At 42.6% G+C, this 22,057-nt stretch overlaps 1 protein-coding gene across 2 annotated transcripts in view; it reads left to right on the top strand.

Moving 5' to 3' along the window:
• The window catches only part of ATP8A2 (ATPase phospholipid transporting 8A2), a 1,045,467-nt gene that overhangs the window by 835,405 nt on the left and 188,005 nt on the right, over positions 1 to 22,057 (top strand). For both annotated transcript variants that reach the window (XM_073613412.1, XM_073613413.1), the window contains exons 31-33: positions 9,190 to 9,251; positions 11,729 to 11,785; positions 13,888 to 13,995. In XM_073613412.1, coding sequence (XP_073469513.1) covers positions 9,190 to 9,251; positions 11,729 to 11,785; positions 13,888 to 13,995 — 227 coding nt within the window. The remainder of the gene's footprint in view (positions 1 to 9,189; positions 9,252 to 11,728; positions 11,786 to 13,887; positions 13,996 to 22,057) is intronic.

A 22,057-nucleotide genomic window follows, 5' to 3' on the forward strand; every position in this document is an offset into this window, starting at 1 on the left:
AAATGAAGGGTCATTTTATTAACATTCAATTACATTATGGCTTGTGTAGCAATACTATATGCTATAGTCTTTTTTTTGTTTTGTTTTGCTATATTTTTTCCTACGAAAATGGAGTTACCCTTTTACAAACCAAGCTGTCCAGACAGTAGCAGTTAGAGGGATGAGACAAGCCATTAAACACTGACAGGGGTGCTTACAGTGGTCGGCTTTTATACATTTATGTAAAACCTTTATCCCCCCCAAAAAAAATAAATGTTGCTGTAACAGCTTTAAAAGTCTGTCTAAATCTACTAGTGCATCCAACACTACACTCTCCAGTTTGACAATGCTGCTATCCAAAGGGTCTCACTATCACTCCTCCAGTAGACTGGAGATAGCTTAACCACTTAAGGACTGCCCTAAAGCAGTTTACTGCTACAGGGCGGCACCTCTATGCCGGATCACATATATATATACGTGATCTGGCTCTTCCGGGTAGGTGGCACACATGCGATGTCTGCCAACACCCGCTGATGATACAGCAGAGAGGCAGAACGGTGGTCTGCCTATGTAAACAAGGCAGATTGCCGTTCTGTTAGTAGGGAATGTATTGATCCTGTGTTCCAGCAAAGCAGGGACATGGATCTATGCCTTCCCCTAGTAAAAGCACCTCCCACACTGTAGAAAAACACTGGCTAGGCACACAGTTAACCCTTTGATCACCCTGATGTTAATGCCCTCCCAGCCAGTGTCATTAGTAGTGACATATTTTTTAGCACTGATCACTGTATTGGTGCCACTTGTCCCCAAAAAGTGTCAGTTAGTGTCTGAATGTCTGCCGCAATATCGCAGTCCCACTATAAGTCGCCGATCACCGCCATTACTAGTAAAAAAATAAATAGATAAATAAAAATATCCCATAATTTGTAGACACTAAAACTTTTGCACAAACCAATCAATATGCTCTTATTGGGATTTTTCTTTACCAGAAATTTGTAGCAGAATACATATTGACCTAAATTGAGGAAGAAATTAGATTTTTTACATTTTTATATTAAATATGTTTTATCTCTAGATTGTAAGCTCTAACGAGCAGGGCCCTCTGATCCCTCCTGTATTGATTTGTATTGTAAGTGTACTGTCTGCCCTCATGTTGTAAAGCGCTGTGCAAACTGCTGGCGCTATATAAATCCTGTATAATAATAATAATAATAATAATAATAGCAGAAAGCAAAAAATATTGTTTTATTTTTTCAAAATTGTCGGTCTTTTTTTTTTTGTTTATAGCGCAAAAATTAAAAAGCGCAGGGGTGATCAAATCCCACCAAAAGAAAGCTCTATTTATGGGAAGAAAAAGACAGTTTTTTTTTTTGGGTACAGCTTCGCACGGCCGCGCAATTGTCAGTTAAATAACGCAGTGCCGTATCGCAAAAAATGGCCTGGTCATTAAGGAGGGTAAATCTTTCCGGATGGGCAAATAAAGGAAAAATAACTTAAAAGAAAAAAAAACTAATACAGTCACCACATCTATAGATTCTGCAATATTCATTTTTTTTGTATATTTTGGTTTCATACACTTTAGTTGCAGTCTGGATTTTTTTTTCCTGGTTTAGTCCTCCTGATCTGTGAGATGCTAAAGATGAGCAGCAACACAAGTTCAAATATGATGTCATTTACCTGATAGCGTTACGGGGTCATCAATAATATTTCTATACACAAAGCACTGATATTTTCTGAAATGACACAGGTGTTATGTTATGTTTCATTTTAGATAGTAAATAGTACTTAGCTGAGCTCACCTTTAAATTGAAGGAAAATACCTTTGTGAACGCAGTGATGAATAGATACAATCATTGATACATGCTTTATGGGGGGAAGTGTTGTGATTTAGGCAGTTGAATTTGAAGTGCCCCTATTACAGTCTTCCCTTTGTCTGAAGCTGGGCCAAGTACAACAGGAAAGTAAATGGGATGTTTTGCTTATAGAGGAGGACCAGTGTCTTTAATTCAGTTTTCCTGGAGACACCTGGCCGGTCTCTTTTTACACGCTGTCCCCAGAGAGAAATGTGCAGAAAGGGTTATTGAAACAGTAAGCTCCATTAACCAGATCTATAGCACAGGAGCTGCAAAATGCTCCTCGCCCTGGGGACAACTAAGACGCCCCATGTCCAGCCATCTCTCTGCAACTTACCGTATATTGTAGCAAGCGAGGGACCTGTGAATAATGAACACCTCTGTTTGTTCTGTAACAATAGCATTTTAAATAACACATATCAAATTCTGTACAATAGAAGAATATCATTTTCCCTTGAACTGCTGGTCAATGAATTAACGCGGTATTAAACCCAAAATCAATAATGTATTGCAATCATTAGATGTGGCGGCTGCATCAGTTTTCTTTTCTTTGGCTTTTTTTCCCTATGTTTTCACCTGGCGATCTGGTCAGTAACACACCTCCTGTTTTAGTGAGACACTACTCTGGAGGAATGAGCACAGGAGAAATAGCAGATTGTTATTGTCAGTCTGGGGGGGGGGGGGGTAGCAGAGCACCACCCAAAAGGGGAGGCTCCGCTTGTTTGCCTCCCTCCCCTTTTGTTGGCACATTTGGCACCTTGTGGGGGGGGGGGGGGGGGTACCTGGTTTTGACAGGTACTCACTCCTACTTCCTGCTGAGTTTGCCACACAAACTCAGCCAGAAGTTCATCCCTCACCACAGCTGGCCCATTAAGAAAGCGCAGTGCGATTTACTTATTCGCAGTAGTAAACCGGCTGTAGAATCACAAGGCTTCATTGCCGGTTTCCCTTATCCAAGATGGTGGCGCCCAGGGCTAGTGCAAGGATTTTTGACACCACGGGGGTGTCAAACTCAATTTCATTGTGGGCCATATCAGCATTATAATTGCCCTCAAAAGGGACGGTTGTATCTGTAAGATTAGATGTCCAGCACATCCCCTCCCCTTACATTAGATGTCAAGAGCCACCCCACCATCAGAAGTTGAGTCCCCCACTCTCCCTTACATCACAGTGCACCCCCTCCCCTTTCCTTATGCTGCTGCTGGGAAGAAGCCGAATGCATTGCTTGAAAGCAGAAAGTAAGGGTCTGAAGGAGGACCAGAGGAGGGTCAGAGCTCTACTGCAGCTGCAGGAGAGGTGCGAGGGCCACATGAAATGGCCTGGAGGGCTGGATTTGGCCTGCGGGCCTTGTGTTTGACACCTGTGCCCTAGGCAAAACCTCATTTGCCGCTACCCCTTGGCTCCACCCCCTTTTCCCTGCCCATGTACACCCCACCTTTTTTATGAAGCGCCCATCAAATGCAGCCCACCAGTGCCCATCAATGCAGCCTACCAGTGCCCATCAATGAATTTTTGCTTGCTTCCATTCATTCGGGAGTCGGGACACAGACACAGTCCTCCGCTGCTGCTGCGCCTCTGACACTATGTGCGAATGGAGCGGCTTCTACCTGCTGATGCTGAGACTTAGTTGCTTGCTGTAGAGAGAAGAGAGTAGGAACATCAGTGACCGGGCACCCTAGGCAGCAGTGCGTCCTAGGCGTCTGCCTAGTTTGCCTAGTGGTAGCACCGGTCCTGGTGGCGCCAGCACCCGAGAGCCGATTCAAGAATCGACTTGGGTGAGGATACCGCGGGATCCTTGGACAGGTAAGTGCCCAAATAGTAAAAGTCAGCAGCTACAGTATTTGTAGCTGCTGACTTTTAATTTTTCTGGTGTTGGGGGTGGGGGGGGGTTGAGCTCCGATTGAAATTTATTAGCAGATTTTGATACACTAAAAACTGAAGCTAATCCCCATTCACACTTTATAATCAGGTTCGGCAAACAGTTTTTTTCCTTTTGGGATAAAAGTTTTTCCTGAATAAATAAAAGCTGATCATTTTAATTACCCTTGCCATTGTTAAGTGGTTTGTCCCATCCGTGTAAACTGATGCATTCTGCTTGAGAGCTTGTGAAAAAGAACAGACTTGCAGGCTAGATCACCAGATGAAAATAGAAGAAAGAAAGCCTAAAAAAAAAACTAAGGCAGCTATGACATCTAAGAATTGGTAAGCTGCTTTTGGGTTTAATACTGCTTTAACTTATAACATAGTTCAATGGAATTAAGTGGCTCGTAGCATCATTTTTTTTCTTGTAAGGATGTTATAAGGCTATGATTAAGTTGTTTTGCATTCTATTCAACTGAATTAATAAAGAATTTTGTTTAAAACAATAGCATGGGTTGGAGGCAGGGGAGATTTACTAAAACTGATGCACAGAGAATCTGGTGCAGCTCTGCATAGTAACCAATCAGCTTCTAACTTCAGCTTGTTCAATTAAGCTTTGACAATAAAACCTGGAAGCTGATTGGTTACTGTACAGAGCTACACCAGATTCTGTGTACTTCAGTTTTAGTATATCTCCCCAGTGTTCCTCCAAGAATTTCTGCAAGTCTTTCCTAAAAAGTAGGCTAGTCCCCACTACCTTACACAGACTGTCCACTCTGAGGTCCCCATTGTGTTGGAGGTTTCAGGAAGAAGAAGGCTCCATGCTTCACCTTTTCTGGTTTTGTATGGGACTTACTGGAGTTCTGAACACAGGCTAGGCACTGGTTTTTCAAACTGACAGAAGTCCAAATGCCAGTGGATGCAGCTGCCTTTCTCCTTCACTTGCCCTAGGTTCACACCTATGCGTTTTTAGTGTGTTTTGCAGTTTGCAAAAATGCACTACAGTCCATTTAACATGGTTTCCTATGGTACAAGTTCACATCTATGCATTTTGCAGCCGGTGCGTTTTTGGAAAGGGTCGAGGACTTTTTTCCTGTGATTTGGGGGTAATAGACTTCAATGGAACAGCACCAGAAACGCAAGTGTTGTGTTTGTGATGTGATTTTTGATGTGTTTTGCATTTTGCGTTTTTTATTTTAACACTGTATATAGCTGGTTGCTAAGGAGGGGGCCGTGGAGACGGCCGCTGCGTCCTTAACCACCTCAATACAGGGCACTTACACCCCCTTCCTGCCCAGGCCATTTTTCAGGTTTCAGCGCTCTCACAATTTGAATGACAATTGCTACACTGTAACCATGTGATTTTTTTTATCATTTTCTTCACACAAATAGAGCTTTCTTTTGGTGGTATTTAGTCACTTCTGTGGTTTTTATTTTTTCCTAAAAAAAAAAAAAGACAGAAAATTTTGAAGAAAAAAAAAGTTTTTCTTAGTTTCTGTCAGTAAATTTTGTAAATAAGTAATCTTTCTCCTTCACAGATGGGCGCTGATAGGCTGCACTGATGGGCACTGATGAGGTGGCACTTATGGGCACTGATGAGGAGGCACGAATATGCCGCACTTATGAGCACTGATAGGTGGCACTGGTGGGCACTGATGGCACTGGTGGGCACAGATAGGCGGCACGTGTGGGCACTGATGGGCGGCATTGATGGGTGGCATTAATGGGCAGCAGTGATGATCATTGATGGGCAGCAGTGATGGGCATTGATGGGCAGGACTGATAGCCAGCACTGACTGGCATCACTAATGGCCACTGGTAAGTAGCACTTGTGGGCACTGATTTCTGGCACTTGGCACTGATTGCTGGCACTTGTGGGCAAAGGTGGGCACTGATTTCTGGAAGTGGTGGGCATACATTGCTGGCACTGGTGGTCACTTATTTGTAATCAGGGCACTGATGATCAGTGCCCTGATTATATCCCTAGATGTCCTCTGTGAGGAGATGCCGCTGATCGACTCTTCTCTCCTCACACTCTGTCAGTGTGAGGTGAGGAGCGCCGATTACCAGCATTTCCGTGTTTACATGTGACCAGCTGTGATTGGACACAGCCAATCACATGGTAAAAGAGCTGCAGCTCTTTACACAGATCGGAGGGTCGCATCGTGTCCTAGCAACATGGCGCAGCCTCGCGAGAGCGGTCGTTCTGGGAGGCCATCATTTGACGTCCACCCAGAACAAGAGCCACACCGCCGAGGGCCCGCGGGCGGCAAGTCGTTAACAACCGATGAGTCATCACCTGTCAGCGGGCTTCCCCCCAAAAGCTAAAAAAAAAAATTGGCGGCAAAAAAAATAGCGAAAAAGACGGCGTGGGGTTCCCCCCAGGTCTATACCAGGCCCTTCGGATCTAGTATGGATTTAGAGGGGACCCCCCACAAAATAAAAAAAAATAGTGCGGGGTCCCCCCAAAATCCATACCAGTCCCTTATCCGAGCATGCCGCCCGGTAGGTCAGGCAAGGGAGGGGACAAGCAAGAGCCCCCCCCCCAAAGCATACTAGGATGCATGCCCTCAACATGGGGGGTGGGTGCTTTGGGGCAGGGAGGCTCTGCACCCCCCACTCCAAAGCACTTGTTCCTATGTTGATGAGGACAAGGGCCTCTTCCCGACAACCCTGGCCGGTGGTTATCTGGATCTGGGTGGCTTATCAGAATCTGGAAGCCCCCATTAACAAGGGGCCCCCCAGGTCCCAGCCCCCCCCATGTGATTTGGTATCGGGTACATCGTACCCCTACCCATTCACCAGAAAACTTCTCAGTAATCAGTAATCTCCCGGTGCCGTTTTCTTCTTGTGCTGTCTTCTCCCGTGGAGCTGTCTTCTTCCTCGCCACCGCTTTCTTCTTCATCCTCGCTGCGGCCATCTTTTTCTTCTTCCTTGCCGCCGCCGTCTTCTTCACCGCCGCTGGTTACCTGCTAAAAAACAGAATAAAGCCAGTCTTGTCCTGAAGCTGTCGTGATGTTCCCGCTATCCGGCACCTCTTATATAGGCATGGGGCGTGGCCATCCAATGACGTCCCCCAGAGAGCCCGCCCCTTCTGACGTCACGGAGAAAGACAGCTTCAGGGCAAGACCGGCTTTATTTTGTTTTTCAGCGGGTAACCGGAGGCGATGTAGAAGATGGCGGCAGCGAGTAATGAAGAAGACGGCAGCAGCAAGGAAGAAGAAGAAGACGGTGGTGGCGAGGAAGAAGAAGATGGTGGCGGTGAGGAAGAAGACAGCTCAACTTGAGAAGACAGCACAAGAAGAAGACGGCACCAGGAGATGACGGAACTGGGAGAAAATGGCTCCAGGCTTCTTATTTAATAAAGGTCTTGTTAAAAACCGACTGTTTGTTAACATTTCACAGTTTTTTTGGTGAATGGGTAGGGGTACGATGTACCCGATACCCATTCACATACGGGGGGTGGGATCTGGGGGCCCACTTGGGGCCCCCCTGCCCCAAAGCACCCACCACCACTTGTTGAGGGCATGCTGCCTGGTATGTTTCAAGGGGGGGCGCTCGCTCCCCTCCCTTTCCTGACCTACCGGGCGGCATGCTCGGATAAGGGTCTGGTATAGATTTTGGGGGGACCCCACACCATTTTATTTTAATTTTGGCATGGGGGGCCCCCCTCCGAACCCTATGCCATTTTTTTTTCTTTTTTTTCTTTTCTTTTCTTTTTTTTTTTTTTGCCGCCAATTTTTGATTCAGCTTTCAGCAGGGAAGCCCACTGACAGATGGAGACTCATCGGTTGTTAAGGATGCGGCGGCCGGCTTTCCAACCCCCTCCTTAGCAACCAGCTATATACAGTGTGTTTACAGTGTGTTTAAAGAGAAAAGAACATAAAATGCATGAAAACTGCATGCAAAAACGCATAAAAAATGCGGGTTTAAAAATGCAAAACGCACCGCAAAACTTGCCTGAAAAACGCATAAAGCACAGCCACATAGATGTGAACCTAGGCTTAACCTCCATGTCAGTGAAGCAATGCAAGTGTTCCCTATTGCTACATTTAGCGAATGCGGCAAGGTGTATGTTCCATTATATTGGAACCAAACTGCTGAGCCACCCATAAGTCAACAACTAATGACTATTCTGTGTACTGCGTACACTCTTTCTGATGAGATTGATTACTCCTGTGTGTCCTGCAAAAAATAAAGTAGTGTCTAGATGATAGTGTTCTCGATGACCAGACACCAGCAACATTGTGACTGCTCCAGCTTGCGTTCATGACCTGTTAAGAAATTGTTAAGATTATTGTCTTATTACCATTGATTGATATTATTACCATGTTTAGAGAAATGTACCTGCAACAAATATGTGGGTCAGGAGTGCCAACCACACTTGGTGCTCTTTTGTTCCAAGTCAATGATTCAATAAGCGCTGAAGACAGAGAAAGAACAGAATAGCCAGAGAAGAAACTTCAAAAGACTTTAGATCTATAGTGGCTAGTTCACTTTAAGTTAAAAAAAAGACTTTGGCCATTTTGTTTTATTTGACGTTTTCACTACTTATTATTTTAAACCTAAAGCCGACGCCAGAAGCATGGTTTGCTGGTCTAGTAAATTACATTGTGATCTGAAAATTGTAAAACATATATTAGACTCCAAGGTGAAGGCATTGGCAGAAGCTTTTATTGCACGTTTGGTGGGATAAAATAGAAAAAAAGGGATTAATAGGTCTTCTGCACATTTGTGGAATGAGTCATCATTACTAATTGGGAGCAGGAACCCGGTGATTCCAAGAAGTGCGCTGAAGTGTTTGCTGCCATTATTGTTATTATTATTCCTATTATTATTATCATCATGATCTTTGAGGTTCTGTCAAGGATTACCAATGAGCAAGTGACCTGGAAACACTCTTAAATTAATCTGTGACAAATTGGAGTGATGGTTTGTTTATTTGGGTGTTGTTTATATGCGTTGGACATCTGTTTGAAACGCTCATCAAACCCAGGTCAGAGATTCCTGTTAACCACACTGGTACAGTTTGGATGATAATTCTGAGGCTGTGTTTAACCTGCTTTGTGTTGCATTTCTCTAGACACAGAATGAGTTATTGGAGATTTGTTTCCATTTTTGGCAAAGCAAGCCAGATGCAGCCTTTTGCATTAAAATGAAGAAGCCTGCCGTTAACAACAACTCCCATATACACAAGTCCTTAGTGTGGTTCTATTGCCCATAACAACATATGGAATAGTTTGTTTATTTCTCCCAAGAAAGTAAGGTTGAACCTGATATGGCATCTGTGGCAGACCCAAACACGTTTTATAAGGGTTGGCCAACTGCACCTCAAACAGACAACCTATGTGATTGATTAACCATTTAGGCATTGGATTGGTGCTAAGCTCCAATTTCACTAATTTATATTCACAAAAAGGAAATGATAAAATTCTTTATTAGATATAAAGCTGATTGGTTTGTACATAACTGATCAATGTTCTGTTTCTCACTCCAGATGCTGTGTTCCCCAATGGACAGGTCACGGATTATTTATTTGTTGGAAATATTGTTTACACTGTAAGTATTTCTGTGCAGATGATTGCATGGCTAGTATAAGTCTACTAAGTTTACTATCTCATGCAGCACGATTTATTTCTCATTGGCTTCAATAATTTAATAACACATCATTTCCACTAGTTATGGGAAACCTAATGTATTTTTGCAGGCCCTTACCTAAAGTACTAAACTCCTTCAAAGGCTGATACAATGTTATTTTTCATTTTCCAATACAGCTTTAGAGGATGTTACCTGCCCTGTTGCCAAAAGAATACAGTGATATTTCTCAAACTTCTAGACACAGCCTTTAAGTTATAGCTCACTCTTCCTCTATTTCTCATCCATCTTTCCTTACTTCTGTAATTTTCTTGCCTTCCACCACTTAGACCCTTGTTCAGAAGGGCGTTGGCACCTCTACTTCATGGAACATGGAGGAGACTTTTGTTTTGGCATCTGCATCCACCCCCAGCTGCAGGGCTATCAAACCTTGACATCTAGCAACTGCTAGATTTGCATCCACTTCCATAGACTGTCTGCATGCAGCTGGGGCAGATGCCATTTTAGCTTCAGTCATATCTTAGTCATCTGAATTGTTTTAGTTTTAGTCATATTTTAGCCGACTAAAATATCCAGTACATTTTAGTTGACTAAAATCTCCAGAATCCACCTGAACTTCCGCTTTCCTCGGAGCTCCGCCTGTCTGTTAAAGCCCCAGCCCCCTGACTCTATCGGCAAGCTATATTGGCTGAGAGACTCAGCCTCCCTCGTTGGCCTGCTGCCTGCGAGTTCTGGAACAATGCCCTGCAAACCACAGAAGAGGAACTGCTCCGTCGGATTGGTGTCTGTCCGGATGCGACGTGGTAAGTGTTTCCCCTGCCAGCAAGGTAGCAGTGCTTAGAACTGTGTAAAATATCAGCCTCTTTAAACCATCCAGTTCTCTGCTCTGTGTACTCCCTCACTCCCATTTACTTCCCCATCCCCTCTTGCAGGTCACCTCCCCATCCCCAAAGTATAATGCACCTTGCCCTGTGCACTCCCTCACTCCCATTTACTTCCCCGTCCCCACTTGCAGCCTAACATTACAGTCAATACTGTTTACAGTTTTTTTATTTTTTTTATTTTAAAGCTGCACATCTATTTGTCAAAAAAGTAATACTTTTGTTTATGAAACTTGGTCTTATTTATAAAGACGTTGCATATCACGGCTAAATCTGTGTCTGTAGTGCATGTTCAAACCTTAATGCCAAAAATAATAACATGTCATTAGATTTTTACACCAAGAGTACTGTATGTAATGAGTTTGGAAATTCTAGAGAAATGCTTAAATGATGCATTACAATTTAACTAAACCTATATGATTTTAGTAGACTAATATGCACTGGAGATTTTAGCCAACTAAATGAAAATCGGACTTGATTTTCGTTATAGTTTTCGTCAATTTTCTTAATTCTAATTTTATTTTCATTTAGCTTTTGTCACTGAAAACATGCAGCTGACGAAAACTATGGTGAAAATATTTTCAACTATCCAATTAACACTGGTAGGGGAGGCCGTACCTTCTCCTTTTCATTTTTCTTTCCTTTTTTATACCATGTTCTTGAATTTCCTCTTCATCTCTACCCTATTTTTCCATTCTTCTCTTCATTCCTCTTCTCTTCTCTCTTTTCTGTATCTTCCCTTCATGCCTTCCCAGCACTTCTATGCTTTTATCTTATTTGCCAGTAGTAGTTATTCACATTGAGCTAGGCTTGTTCTGTAATGTTGAAATTGTTTTGTAGCTCATCTAAGCTTCTTTTTTAAGTTTTATTGAGTGTAGGAAGATACTCCGACATCAAACCCACAGGTAGCACAGGCACGTTAATCCTTCCTGCCCTCCCTTCTCTTCTCTATTTACCTTCCCTCCTACTTTCTTACCTTGCCTCCTTTCCCTACCTGTCTTCCTTCTTTTCCCTACTTACATTCTCTTCCTGCCTTCCTTTTTCTTCCCTACCTCTCTTACCTTTTCTTCCATTACTACCTTCCCTTCTCTTTCCCATTTATCTTCCCCCACTCTTCACTTCTTACCTTACCTCCTCTTTACTTTTTGTCTTGCCTCCTTTTTCACTCCTTATCTTCCCTCTTGTTCCCTTCCTGCCTTCCCTTCTCTTCCTTTCCTGCTTCCCCTCCTTTTCCCTTCTTACGTTACCTCCTCTTCCCTTACTGTCATTCCTCCTCTTCCTACTCACTTTTCCCTTCTTACTCTCCTTTCCTAATTACCTTCCCCTCCTTTTCCCTTGTTACCTTGCCTCATCTTCCCTACTTACCTTTGCTTCCTTCTTTCCTTTAATAAGAGCTGTTTGAAAATGTAATAAGAGAAAAACCAGCAAAGTCAGCTTGAGACGGCGCAATGATTTTTTTGTAAAACTTGTGCAAGACAATAAACCTGGGAAGTAAAACCTGTCAAGTGTCTCTTGTTGAGTGTGCTGGAAGCTCATATTCTTTATGTATTCTGTCCACAGTACGTTGTGGTGACAGTCTGTTTAAAAGCTGGCCTGGAAACTACAGCATGGACAAAAGTAAGTTATTTTACAGGTAAACATGTCATGTGAAAGTGCAAAATGCAAGTCTCAAGCATTCCACTGATTTGGAGTCCTGCTTGAACACAAATTCCCATGTTCATTTTACTTTTTGAACTGTTCCTTTTCAGATCTGAATGATAGATTATAGATAGGTTTTTCTGCTTGTTAAACAAATAAATAAGTAAAAGTTGAAGTAGTTGTCTTGCTTCTAGCAACAAATCACGTTTGCCTTCATTTACAAAATAATATATTTTTATTACCATAAGTGGCTTAAAATGTGTGTGTCTCCATTTTCTATGCTTTGTATTTTTTATTGCTTTGGGCAGGCCCTTGGAAAACACTGAGTTAATTTACAAATACTGGAGTGTAAAATCTGGTGCAGCTCTGCATAGAAACCAATCCGCTTCCATTTTTTTTTGTCAAAGTTTAATAGAAAAAGCTAAAGTTCCAACAGCGCTGGTGCAAGGATTTTTGACACCCAAGGTGAAACCTCATTTTGTCGCCCCTCTATTGGCTCCACCCCTGACTCCACCCCCTTTGCCCTGCCCATGTATACTTCTCCTTTTTAGTGAAGTGCCCATCAAATGCAGCCTCACCAGCGCCCATCAATGCAGCCTACCAGTACCCATCAATGAATGTTTGCTTGCCTCCATTCATTCGGGAGTCGGGACACAGACACAGTCCTCCACCGCTGCTGCTCCTCTGACACTATGTGCGAACGGAGTGGTGGCTGCCTGCTGATGCTGAGACTTCATTGCTTGCTGCAGAGAGAAGAGAGTAGGAACACCAGTGGCCAGGCGACCTAGGCAGCAGTGTGCCCTAGGTGCTTGCCTAGTGGTAGCACCAGCCCTGAGTTTCAAGCTGTTTGGCTACCATGCACAGCTGTACCAGATTTTGCGCTCTCCAGTTTTAGTAAATTGACCCCACGGTTTTCACCTTTTTTTTTTATCCTTTTTTGCATCTCAGAGTTGTTTCTCTTTTCCAGCCAGGGTACAGCTACTTTCTGTTTACATGATTCAACTATCTGTCATTGCTGTGGTCTACCTTCTGACAGTAACAATGGTGGAAGGTGCTATGCAGTGTGTGTCTGTATGGCCACTTGTGGTCTCTACCAGGGGCGAATGTAACAGGGTGATGGTGCAGGAACACAGTTGGGAGGCAGGGACAATGTTAACGCCCCATTACAGAAAGTGCCTGAACAAGGTCCTTCAAAGAACCTTCATGGCAAGCTCACCAGGAATTATTCTATCAAAAAGAACTGGGAGGGAGAAAACGCACTGTGCACCCATAGGTGTGTGTAACTGATGCATAGCCCACTGCTGTGAGAAATACCTAACAAATAATATTATATAGGGAACCGATAGTGTAAAGATGTACAATATTACTGAACAGTAATAGAAGTTATATAGTAATATTGTAACAACAAATAAAGGTTTTTGTGTTGGAATTGCATTGTTTGATATATAATCTTTGATAGCTTTTCTAAGTGGATTAACACTACTGTGTATATTGGTAAGACATTACACTACTGATCCTCTATATATCATTCTAACAAAATTTATATATGTAAAAACATTGAAAATTACCCACTGTCAGCTGACTTCACAGAGCCGGTCCAGGCTCTGCAAGGATCCCAACAATAATGTCAGGAGCCACCCAGATGCCTAACAGGCATCGGGCTCAGCCCCTCAGCACACCGCTGAGAACCTGAGCCAGCTGCTCCCAACCCCTCCACAGCTGAGCACTCCAATGAGCGCTGGAGGTGCAGAGCACATAGCGGTACTCTCAGCTCACTGAAGACCTAGAACTGAGCAATCAGCAGTCATGACAGTCGGATTGATGCTGTAGCCACACAGGTGAGTATACACATTTGTCTTTTTAAAATCCCACACTTCTCCTTTAATTTGAGGGTAAACCAGCCTTTAACCAAAATTTTCTGCATAAGATTTTTATCTCGTGTTTCACCTGATGACATTTTATGTCTGAATCTCTGCGTAGCATTCTGGTAGAACAAATAACAGTTATAAGTGGCCTGTATTGCATGTAACAAAAAATTGGAAACAGGTAAGTTTTAATAATAAACTGTCTTTATTTTGTAGTTTAGTCATCTGGCAGTTTGGGGAAGCATGCTGATGTGGCTGGTGTTCTTTGGAGCATACTCTTCCATTTGGCCTACCATCCCCATTGCACCGGATATGCTCGGACAGGTCTGTTCCAACTGTAATCTTTTATTGTATCAAATTAGTCTTTTAAATAAAATGCAATGGTCTTCTGTGTGATAAGTAATGAGACTGAAATATGTAAATGGTATGAGATTTCTTAGTAATGCAACTTCACATTAAGATAATTTCATGTCTTAGGCAGGTCATAGATGGTGCGAATCTCATGGTTGCAGGAAAGAAATTTGCACGGTTCCCCCATCAACACAGACAGTGCTGACAAGGAAATCCCGCCTGCTGAGCGATTCTCTGCTCCCGACGGAGGACCGGGGAAGCCATTCCTGCCAGAAGAAGACAATGATTATTTCTAGCAGCTATAAAAGCCCCTAGTTATAATCGCAAGTGAATCCGGCAGGCTGGTTGTACCCAAGTTGATCGATCGATCAACATGGTACATTCATCCTGCTCACATATGGTTGCAGGCTGCAAGTTACCAGAGTCTGAGAGCGTGGCCTAAGCTGTGGTTGCTCCTTGTAAATGCTTGATCTTCTTTTGACTTTGATTTCTTTTTGAGCCCTTCATCGGCAAAGCAATCAGCAGAGTCTACAGAGTGAAACCTTTTCATATTTAGTTTTTATGGATAGTTTTTGGAGGCAAACATGGCAGCATGAATGTAGGGGAACCTTAAAGCAGCCTACCCCTATATAGACCGGAGTACTGGGAGAAACACTAAGAGGGTCCCTAGGGGAAATTGGGGGACCAAAATGTCTGAAGGATAACTTGTATATGGTATGGAACAAGTGAATTGGAGGTGAGAGTTCTGTGAGCAGTGGTGACACGGGGGTATCTGTATTTGGCACAGAAGTGATAAGTGTTCACAGGTGTTGGGAAGACTTGTCACAAAGAAAAAGACACAAGAGACTGATGTAATTAATAATAATAATGTGAACGTTTCCTTTACTGTATTTATTAAGCATTTATAAATTTATTTAACACAATAGTGTGAAGTGAAGACATCAAGTTTGAATACGTGGGTGCATGATTGGAACATGTTATTGCTTTTTTAAGGTCTTTTAATTTTAAAAACTTTATGGTTATGTATGCACATTAGCAGCACAGCATCATCTTATCTTTACTTATCCTAAATCTGTGTAAAGAGCACTGATTGCCATTTTTGAGTCATACATCTCAACTAAGTCATAGACATAGAAGTTGATTTACTAAAACTGCAAAGTTCAAAATCTGGTGCAGCTGTGCATGATAGCCAATCAGCTTCTAACTTCAGCTTGTTCAATTAAGCTTTGACAAAAAAAACTGTAAGCTGATTGGTTTCTGTGCAGAGCTGCACCAGATTTTGCACTCTCCAGTTTTAGTAAATCAACCCCATAGGCTGCAAAACGCTTCAGCAGTTTTAATAAGATCAGTGAAATATTCAAGTTACTATTGTTGAGTGGCTAAATGTATGCTTTATACATAATATATGTATCCAATATTGTTTTTGGAACCTATGAATACATTTTGTCATTTTTGTAGATTGGCGTGTATTCCTGGGTACTATAGCTAGCCCCACTAAATAAGGCTCTGTTATGTCCGTTCATTATGGAAAGTGGTGGGGAAGTATTCAAGAAATAAGATTTTAAATGGTGTAGATGTGAACAAAATTTATGTAACTTGTGTAAGTTCACCTTTACACAAAAAAATTAAAAAGTGAATTAACACCCCACACTCTCCCCACCTACCCTCCAGTCCCCGCTGTACTTACCTCCATTGATTAACTGTCACTGCCCACGGAACTAGTGCAACGGTCTAGGGATTTGAAAGCCCTGCTTTTCTTTTCCATCTTTCCTTAGGGCTTCCTGGACAGATCACAGTGATTCTGATTGGTCAAAGTGGTCTTCTACCAGCAGCCGGACCTGCTTTACACAAGTTATTGCACAAAAATGAAGCAGGCATGTTGGGGGTGCTTTGGGACTGAACCCCTGTTAGACACACATTGTTTACTTGAGGCTTTGCAGATTTTGCAGTACCACCCCCAGTAGCCCAGACTTCAGATACAGACACAATAGAGCAATGGTTCTCAACCCTTATAGTGCAGTGACCCCTTGATAAAATTTCCCAAGTTGTGGGGACCCCTAATAGTAAAATTATTTTCGTAGCATGGGTTGTCAGCACCCAAGGCAAGACAAGTTATTTGCGCCCCTAACCCATGGACATTTAGCGCTCCCTGAGTCCCTTCCACTCTTACAGTATTAAAACCCCTTATGGTACATTTTAGGATGTACCACTCTCTCTTTTGTTCTTCTTTCTTTCCCTTTTATCTCCCTCTATCCTATTTTTTTTTTTTCCCCCATACCTTTAGCCGTTTTTCTTGTTTTTTCTCTTATTCTTTCTCTCCTTTTTTCTTTATTCCTCCCCCTCTTTTCCTCTCTTTTCCATGTATTCCCTATTTTTATTCCTTCTCTTACTCCTTGCTGGGGGGAATGGGATGAGTGGCAGTACTGGGGGCGTTCTGATCAGCCAACTTAGGTGCTCTTGATCAAGGTCATCTGCTGATCTGAGAACTGTAGTGGGGACTTTTAATGGCAACTATAATTACAGATAGTGTTACTTACTGTGTCTCCGGATTCACTGTGTCTCCGACTTTGTGGTGTCTCATAGCAGTGACACCTATGCCGAAATCAGGAGATGGGGTCTTCTCCAGCCCTGCCCACTTAAAATTCTTCACCAGTCAGCTGACCTCTAGTGTCTGCCCCCCAGCCATGCCGTGAACTGAATGGGTGGCTGCGAAGAGGCTGAATGTGTGGCCGCGGGCTCCAGGGACAGCCCTGCTGGGCTGCCGCAAAAAGGCTGGGAGAGCTGTGTGGGCTTCAGGAACAGCCCAGGATTCGGTGACCCCTGGCAAATTGTCATTCGACCCCCAGGTTGAGAACCACTGCAATAGAGGAAAGTTCTCCTACGCTCTTTCTGGCTCTGATGTGTCACATGATACCACAGAGGGGAAGTTTAGGAGGAGTGTGGAAGGACTGAGTGTTTTAATGGTAGGAAGGGTCTGCTGGGGAAAGGAAGTAGGATTGCTCTTGGGAGTTTGGCTGTGGAAGTAGGAGTTTACTGGGGGAAAGAGGTTTTGCTCAGTGAGGGGGGGGGGGGTCCTGGGGGTGAAGGGAATTTTAATGTCTGGGGTTGTTGCTTCCATGAGGGGAAATTATTGCTTGGGGGAGGGAGGAGGAATTTTTGGTCATATTTTGTCACAATTGCCTGTTTATTGTCCACATATTTTCACAATAGCCTGTTTTGTGCTTGCATTTTGTCACAATTGGCTATTTTCTACCTGCATATTGTAACAGTTGACTTATTGTTGCCAGTGTATTGCATATATTGCATTGTCTATTCAGGGCCCAAGTATTGTCAGGATTGCCATTTTTGCTATAAAGCTATAATTTAGTCCCCTGTGGGCCTGTCACTATCTAAGCATGCTGCTATTAGCCTTATGTTTTTGGCACGGTTAAACCCTTGAATTATTCAGCACGCATTTACTCATTATTCCCATGTTTTCATACCAACATGATTATACTGTATATAACGCAATCAGAAAAATAACTTATTTACTGTTTTTAGGGGTTTTTTTATGCCTATAATTAGTATTTATTCATCTCATGATTACCACTGAAAATAATTTTGACATATAGAGGAGTGTGTGTGTGTTTGTTGGGGGGGCAATTAACTTCTCTGGATGTCAACTACACTAGATATTCTACTGCTACTAAGCAATGAATGCTTTCTATCACTATAATTTGGTGCTTGTAAAATCAGTGGAGACTAAACCTTTGTGAACCATTATTTATATTAGCTTGAAGTACTACAGATACACATGCACCAACTGTTTGAAATAATCATGCGCCATCTGTTTTTCTATGTATACTTTGGATGTTAGACCATCTCCCCATGGAACAATGCACATTGTGCCATTTAACCTATGGTATAGCTACAGATAAAAATAGGAATTCTATTTCTGTTCTTAGACCCAATTTTTCATTTTTTTCATGGTTGGTGTCAAGGATCTTGGACAGGGTCCTGAGGTGCATAGGGGTGAAGGAGGGTGGAATATTGCATGAGGAATCAGCATCCCTCACTTGTCCTCCAAAATCAGTGAGCATACTGCCCAACTGTGGGAAACCCTACCTTCCCCAGTCTAGACACTGATACAGGCCATAAACAACACAAGCACACACTAACATTTAAGCAGCCACCACCTACAAATTACTGGCTTGTGAGGATCCTTGCAACAGACAAATCTAGTCAGTACTCAAGCAGACTAGCAAACAGGCTCCAGTTATGAGTTATGGATCTGAAAGTAAAGTTAAAGTTCCATATTGGTGTCTTTTTTCAACCTCTCCTACTATGTAACTATGTAGCTCTTTTTGTGCTATGTGTAGAGTCCAAACTTGGATTTTCTACACCTATCAGAACCAGTAACACCATAAAAGAACCCATATGTTATTACCTCCCCCCACATTTTATCATAAAACTAGCATTTTTTATGTCAAAAACTTCTTTTTTGCACCACCAAACATTTATAAATAGGGTTGCCAGTTCATCCCTTTAAACCCAAACACATATGATTTACACAGGTTCCGAGGCTGATTTAATGCAGATAAGGCACCAAGTGAGTTTAATTACCACCTTAATCAGCCACAGAACCTGTGTAATTATTATGTGTTTGGTTTTAAAGTGATGAGGTGGCAACCATATTTATAAAGGAATTTATGATTGTACATTGTACGGCATGGGAGGTATTAATTACCTTCTTCAGACTTTTTGAATATAGAACACTAGGGTGTCCACTGTGGAACTGATGCCTAAACTACTGTGAGGACATACAGATTAAACATTTGTCTTCTCTTTCATTATTGCATATTCTTGATTAACTCTGGACACTCATCCTGTATATTTGAATTAACTTGGCTGGATCACAAAAAAATGTTTATGACAGTAGGCACAAATATGATGCGTTTTGGCTGTATCATGACTGTTGGTGCTTATATTTTGTTGTTATTTGTGCACAAATATTGTCAAACTAATATACAACTACAGCTCATGCTAATGTATATGAGGAAGCCTGTTATTTTTTTATTTTGTGGGATCCTAATCAGTGGTTACCACTAAATTTTTCTCCTTCTCATTTCTAAATTAAGAGCACTCCAAAGTATAGCACCACCAATTTGTGTGTTAACTGTGCAGATAAACATGCGTGCAATGCATTGGTATAAATATATATATATATATATATATATATATATATATATATATATATATACTAAAAAACTGCCTATGCAGGTAAGAGACGTCTGAATATAAAAACAAACTGTGCAGCTTTGACCAAAGTTGAGTAATTCCCTTGCTTTGGGTTTAGACTATTTACGTACCTTATTTAAGACAATATGACACGCCTCACTGCATGTCGAATCCCCTCTGAAAAGCACTGTGCCTGTAAGAAGAGAGCCTGAGATTGATAAAATGGGATTTCTGCAGATCCTGACCTGGGTTGAAGAACAGGTTCATGTCTCCTGGAATTTGCAGATGTTAACATGCAAAGAATTTGGCCAGGTAACAGAGTGGCAGAAGAGCATCAGGATGTCTCCTAGGCGACACTTTCCCATCAGAACCAAGCTTCCCCACTGTAGCAATCAGTTCCTCAGGCTCTCTTCTTCCAGTTCTTGTAGCTCCCCACATGGACATCTGTCAGCATGCCTCTCAGTACCTGTCAGCTTCCTCAGTGAGGAAGACCACAGGCTCACAGATGCATGCTGACAGTGGAGTCATCAAGGGTCAAATAGGGACAGCCAAAGGTCCGGATGTGGCCCTGGGACCGCGATTTGCCCATGTCTGGTCTACACAACCTACTCAATTTATACTCCTTGAGGAACACCAACGCGATGCATATTTGTTGGTAAATCTAAAAGAGCTTGTATGATTGGACTGTAGGTGTGTGCCCAGCTTTTAACCCACCTTGCTTCCCACAGTGATCTACAAGCTATTAGAACATCTAGATAGGCCAGATAAATGTAGTGAATGCCTCACAGACTTCATAGGAGCTGGCCACTGGTAACCAACAGGGGTTAAAATGCCTGCCACTCCTAATTGACATTATATGACAAGTCATGACAGTACTGGCAATGACACTACTGGCGCACAACCTCCAGAATTCTGATTTTCCTGTACGCCAGGCACTTCTTCCAATTCCTCTTAGCTCAGACGAGGTGTCCTGTATAGATTTTCTTGCGTGTAGTGAAAGGATCAAAGTATTTTTTTTCCCTGACAGGTGTTCCTGGATGAAACCTGACACTATGCGAGAACACAAAGTTAATGGGATTATTTTCTATTTGACTAAAGGCATTGCAAATGTCAACCTTCAGAACAGTGGTGTCCTTTTTGTTCCTGTCTTCAGGGGATAGGAATATACATTAGTAACTGATTTGTTATGTGTAATGTATCTTGAGTAACTGTGAAAATCAGTTAATATGCACTGATAACAGCTTAAAGTAAACCTGTTGTAGACATTTTGTGGAGGCAAACATTTTTTTGGTAAAGTGAATAGTCATAAATGTGTGTGTACATGGGAAGAGCAGACACCTGATGACAGAATTATTGTTCTTCTGAAAAGTGGAGTTCTTTGTTATTGGGCTGATCTCCAGCCATTTTATCCAATAAAAGTGTGTGCCTTAACATGCCCCTTTGTTTTATTACTGTGTATTTGTTGTGCTCAACAACCAGCTAGTGAAATGCTCAGTCATATAGTGCTGTCATATTGTACTTTCACATACACGCGGACAGTGTTGCCAACTGTCAGTATTTTTACTGGCAGCCAGTAAAAATTGGGCACTTTTTCTCCTGGCAGTATATGCCAGTGACAGGAAAAGGTTTCCAGTAAAAAATATGGCTGTGACTGCTACAGTGTGTTCGGGCAGCACCGGCAGGAGGCAGGTCTGGTGGAGGCAGTGCCTGAGTGTGTCATGTGATGTCATGGTTCAAGGTAGCCAAGCGGAGTGGCCAGAGCCTTGTGTGCAGGTCTGCGGGACCTGACAGGAGCAAGGCAAGCCGGGAGCGAGACTATCAGTGCTGTTTGGACTGGAGTGGACTGAAGGGACACACCTGGCATGGAGAGAGACTGTCACTGTGACTCAGGAAGGGACGTGTCATGTCGGTGAGGTGTCCCCATCATCTGTGCTGCTGCACACTAAATACTGAAAATTTGCTCTTAAAACTGTGATATTGTAACTTTTGGAAATGCCAGTAAAAACTTGGCTGTGGCAGTAAATTTTGGATGTCATGTCACTGCCCAGTATACATGACTTCAAATTAACTAACTTAATATTAGATTGAAATACCTTGTTCAATAACTTAAACAGTATATATTAAGCTTGGGACATCGCCATAAGCAGATGGATCATTTCCCCATGATTTCTGTGACACTTGCCAAAAAGTGGATCTTCCAGGATACCCATCCTAAATAACTTAAGGAGGTATAATGCAAATGGAGAAGGATAGCCTTTGTGATACATTAGGGAGCTAATTGGAACAGCTTGCACCACTATTTCCTATTGAACCTCTGTGAAAGGGCCAACATAATTTTTCCATTGGTCTGCCACCTTGGAGGGATAGTCGCTAAGGAACTCAGCTAGTAACATGGCATAACATCTTGATATAAAACCTTTAGAGGTCTCAGTATTCTGCATTAAACTAAAGAGCAGAGTGGGAAACAGGTGCCATTTGCAGGAATCCCCCTGTGCTCTGACCACATGCTGAAGTTGCAGCAGCTTGGACCAATGTAACTATATGGTATATACCCTACTTGGCTAATTCCCCTGGAAGCTGAAAAGAACTAGAGTAACTGAGTAGACACCACTACCTCAGTGATCTCCACTTGCTTCCAGGTCCTTTGCTAAGCTGCTGCACTTCTGCTTACTAAATGCAGGAAGTTGGGTACTCAGCACAAATACCATTCACTTTGCATTCTCTGAATTAATGCAAAGCGTTTTCTGATTGGATGAGGTGGAGAGGTGGGGCTGGGACATCACGCTCTCCACCTTGTCTAATCAGAGAAGGCTTGCAG

Source organism: Aquarana catesbeiana, linkage group LG02, assembly GCF_042186555.1.
Source record: "Aquarana catesbeiana isolate 2022-GZ linkage group LG02, ASM4218655v1, whole genome shotgun sequence".
In the NCBI taxonomy this organism is placed as follows: Eukaryota; Metazoa; Chordata; class Amphibia; order Anura; family Ranidae; genus Aquarana; species Aquarana catesbeiana.